General features: G+C 43.0%; 1 protein-coding gene across 1 annotated transcript in view; it reads right to left on the bottom strand.

Annotated features, from left to right (window-relative positions):
- Nucleotides 1–272: 272 nt before the first annotated feature.
- Nucleotides 273–4,687, bottom strand: part of GUCD1 (guanylyl cyclase domain containing 1) — a 23,456-nt gene continuing 19,041 nt past the window's right edge. Inside the window, exons 4-7 of the mRNA XM_010004856.1 lie at nt 3,674–3,839; nt 2,878–2,969; nt 1,033–1,274; nt 273–561 (exon numbers count right to left, since the gene is read on the bottom strand). Coding sequence (XP_010003158.1) covers nt 470–561; nt 1,033–1,274; nt 2,878–2,969; nt 3,674–3,839 — 592 coding nt within the window. The 3' untranslated portion in view covers nt 273–469. The remainder of the gene's footprint in view (nt 562–1,032; nt 1,275–2,877; nt 2,970–3,673; nt 3,840–4,687) is intronic.

Genomic DNA, 4,687 nt, shown 5'->3' with positions numbered 1-4,687 from the left:
TGAACCTCAAATACCTAGATTTAGGATGAAGATCAACCCCTGATGCTTTGACAGAGAGAGAAACAAGTATTGTCTTTTTTTCCCTGGTTTTGTTTACTGAAACCTATGCATGTATTTCTAAGTGTTAAAGTTCATACATTTGGTGCTTTTTTCTCATGTGTTTAGTTTGAAAATAAGCTCAAAGTGAACAGGCTCTGGGCCTATGTTTTAGAATTGTTGTCACATGTGCAGTGTTGAAAATGAGGGGTGGGAAAAAAAGTGAGACATACATTGCAAAATCAAATACATCATCAGGGAAAAAAAGGTGAAGACAGTGTTGCAGGGTAGTCCTGTCGGTGCCTATAAAGCCTCCTGTATTTAAGATCCCACTGCGGTTCAGGAGCAAGGTCTCTGCAGGGGGAGTCCTGAGACAAGCAGCCAGCTGCCCTGCAGGCTGCACAGCAAGGGCCAGCAGTGCCAGCTCTGGGTGTCAGCTGTCTGTGTAGATGAACAGAATATCTTCATCTGTGCCGTAACTCGTCCTGGCTTCCTCAAAGTTACTGATGCTGGTGCAGCACGTTCCTGTTAAGGAGGAATGCAGTGTTAGTTAAAATTCAGAAGAATTGGCCTGTGAGAGGCTCTTATACTGGGTCTAGCAGACTACAAAGGAAAGTAACTAGTATACAGACTAGACTTCTCAGCTTGGGTTTTAGCTTCACTCAGGGAGAGCTTTCTACCTCAAAGGCAACACTCAGTAATCCTGTAAATAGGTACTAAATTGGCCATCCTGTTATATTCTGCACATAGAACAGCATCTCTCACTAACTCATCTGAAAGCCAGGCAAGTTTCCTAGAATGCATATCTCAATGCCTCAAGTAATTCACAGCACAGAATGCAGCACTAATTTAATTAATATGGCAAAACCCCTCTGAAAACTTGGTTAGTGATGTTTGAAGTCTGTGCAGACCATGAGGGAAGCCCAGCTGTGGCTCTGCACTACACATTAGTGATGTGGTGGCTGAGAATCCACCCAAAAGGAACAGGCTACTCACGGTCAGCGTAGGCAGGGTTGTTGTAGTAAATACTCCCTGAGGCTTTGTTGTAGCCACATAACACAATGAAATGGCCCTGGTAGTCAGGATTCCTGCAGAAGCACTTCTGTCCAATGGGGAGGAAGCAGCAGTATTTGACAGGACTTGAACAAAGATCACACAATAACAGGACTGCATTCACCAGGACAATGGCTACGTGACCTTGGGAGAGGTGGTTTTGGATGTCTTGTACAGTTACTGTGCTGCAGGAAAAAAATGAGCCACTTATTAGTTCAGGAAAGAGACTGGTATGTAATGAAGTGTGTGATGATGGACGGTACTTATGACATGCAGCTGGCATGGTTATTTTTATGTCACAGGTACAACTTTTTGCTGTTAAATCTTGCAAGCCTGTGTCATTTAAGGCCTTTTGATATCCCTGCTGCTACTGAAGTGCAAAGCAACAGCTCAGGATTCTGCAATGATATAAATGTAATCTCAGAATGTATCAGATGCCCCAGAGAGGAGTGTTAAAAGGAGCTGGCAACTCCCTAAGTAACTTGAGAGACTTTTGTTGTGGGAAAATCTTAAGTGAAGTGTTCCCTTCTACTCTTAGAAAAGCTTATTTCTGAGGCACCAAATCTCATTGACTGAATGGTTAAAGATTGTATAATCACTAACCAACTTAAGACATGCCCAAATCTGCCTGTCACACAGGAATGTTTCTCTCAGTTGCAATTTTGGACTACCTGATTCTCTTGAGGTTTTATTTCTATAGTATCTCCTACAGAGAATGAGTATAAACCAAACCAACCTATATTCTCATCTACTAAAAGCTGTCCTTCACTGAGGCAGGTGGTGTATTCTGTATCCTTTAGAAACTCATGCCTTGGATACATTCCAGATGTCAGGGCTGTGTTCACTACCTGACTTGAACTCATGTGCTTTTTAGTTTTTTCAGGTGTCAGTTTTCTTTGATACCCCAACCTCAGTACTGCACAGGCAAACATGTCCTCTGTCCTTGCCTTGCTCAGGGACATGATCTTGAGCTTGGTAAAGCAAGATCAACGGCCTGTCACTTCTATCCTGTCACAGCTCTAATTAAATGGGATGGAACCATACAGAGTCTGTGGATACTTAACAATTCTGCTAAATGAAGGCTGCACGGCAGCATTCAGATGTTGTTGTGGCTGCCCTGTACCCTCTCTTCTTACTTCTAATCATTTACCCCACTTTGACAACAGACATCTAAATCCAGCTTCACTGTTAACACAAGAGGATGCAGCTCAAGTTGAACACGGACGCTAAGTTGCTTCCCATGTAAAATATCACTGTTGGTTGTGAAACAATTCTGGCTTTTTTCCCCTTCTCTTGGGTTTGCAGTTCTTTCATAGAGGTTCCTTACTTCATCCTTACCTTGGCAGAAGCTTGCATGCTGAGTTTTTCTTTACATGTCTGTCTAGGAACAGAGAGCTGTGTTTGCATAGCTCTGGGAACAAAAGGTTGTGGGGCAATGTAGCACTCTGCTTCATTGAAACAATGGCCAGTTAGAGTGCTGCAGGCACTCCCTACTGGGTAATCTTAATGGAGAATCTAATTAAAAACATAAACAATAGTCACCTCCTATCAGTATTTTCAGTTCACTTATTCTGTCATGACTATTTTTCCTCAAACTTCATTATTAACTCTTGATGTCCACTTTTTTTGTTTTTTTGGAGGCAAGTATAGCAGGAAAACTCTGTAACTCACAAAAAAAGGATAAGGGCCTGATTTCAGTCTCTTTCACCAGTTTAGCTTGGTGTCTCCAAGAAAAGCATGAGGCCCAGACAATCTCCAAAGAGAAAGGAAAGAAAACTATAAGCTTACCACTTCTCCACCAGCACCTTGCAGGCTTTGGCTTGTGCAAAGAGCTGATTCACTCGATTCTCTTCTGTGTCAAAGTGCTTCCTGTAAAATGACTGTGGAGATAATAGAAGTTATGAACTGGAATTATGTTTCCTTTGGGTAATCCACCACTTACAACCCCTGCTAGCAAGGGCCTGCATAATTTGGAGATCTGGCTGTGGGATAAGAGATCTCTCCCTTAATTCATGGTATTAAGATAAGAATTCTTGCTCCATCCAGTGGCTATTCAGCTACCTACATAAGAGAAGCCTGTCTGGTTTGTACTCAGCAGCAGCTTGCATTAGAAAAGCCATGGCCACTATTGTCCCTTAGTGGTCCCCTTGTTGGCAGTGCTGAGGAGGCCAAGCCCTCAGTGGACATGAAGGCTGAGTTCCCCTCTCACCTCTCAAGGTGGTTCTTCCAGGTTAGGGCTGAAGCGTGGTGGTGGGGAAAGTGTGGAAACAAGCACTGCTGCTGCCTAGGCTGGACCTATGCTGTAGATAGAGGGCTTAATTCTGCAAGGCTATCAAATAGGCTGGAACCTTTGATGAGGACTACATTCAAACTTTTTTTTCAATTGATACTATGGAGTCAAAGAGGTAGAATGTATGAGATCACATCTAGCTTTGCCTTTGGAACTCATTTCTGCCAGTTTTGGCAGTGGGCAAACCTTGCTTACAAGAACAGTGGTTAGTTGTCAGTAAGAGCAGAGGGTTTTTAGCATGACACACAGGACTCTTAAAGCTGTCTGCTGTCTCCCATAGGTAAGAACACTAACCTGATTTTTGTAGCCCTTGTCCACTCCAAGTGTCTGGGTGCAAAATTTATGCCTAACACCAAAGTGCCGCATTAGGTAGGCTAGGTCAATAGTCCAGATACTTTTTGTTAACTGGAGTTCCTGGATGGCTTTCTGAAATTCATCATTGTCCAAATGATTCAGGTACCTATGGTATTAGGGAAGGGAAGCACAGATCTTAGGAGAAGCAAAACACGTGCTGTATCCCAAGCCCCCACATCATGGGACATAAAAACTCAAACCATGGGCTTGGCTAAGAAATAAACAGAAAAAAAACAAAACCCACAAAGGAGCCACAAACCAAAGGGAAGGGAGTAGGGAATATTTAATTGGATTTATTGCTGACTTTTAAAAATTGGAAATATATGGGTATCTTGACTGTTTTATAGTGCTAGAAGTGTACAGGTGCTGTACAATAGACAAGCTGTACTGAGCAAGTGTAGAACTCTGTCCTGAAGGGCTTACAGGCTACATGTACAAGCATGTTAGAGCAAACACAGAACCAAGTGTTAAAAGACTAAAACTTGCTTCAAGCAACAGATGGATTTCAAAAGGAGGAACTGTGAAGGAAGTCAGAAATATTCGAAGGAAGCTTGACTTAGGAACTGATGGCACAAAAGGCAATAAAGGGGAGATAAGTCAGGAGGAAACTTGGGACAGGTTGCAAAGGGGTGGGGAGAGACAGAATTCTGGAAGTCAGAAAACAAAATGGAAGTGGGGGGTGGGAAAGGACTGGAATTGAGGATGCAGTGCAAACGAGGTCAGATCAGCAGGGTGAGACGATTAATCTTGGAAGATGAGTTTTGGGCAGACCAGAGTGGCAAAGAGGTAAAGGGAATAAAGAGGCAGAGGTTACAGTAGTCAAGATGGGAAATTACCAGCACACGGACTAACGTCTTGGCAGAAGGGATGGAGAGAAATGAAAATCTTCTGCTTCATATCTACTAAGTGGACATCTAAATAGGAATTGCTCCTGCACCTAAGCTCATGTTCCTC

The sequence above is a fragment of the Chaetura pelagica genome, unplaced genomic scaffold, assembly GCF_000747805.2.
Source record: "Chaetura pelagica isolate M959 unplaced genomic scaffold, ChaPel_1.0 scaffold249, whole genome shotgun sequence".
In the NCBI taxonomy this organism is placed as follows: Eukaryota; Metazoa; Chordata; class Aves; order Apodiformes; family Apodidae; genus Chaetura; species Chaetura pelagica.
The sequence above is the reverse complement of the archived record's forward strand: the minus strand, read 5'-3'. Positions and strand labels throughout refer to the sequence as shown.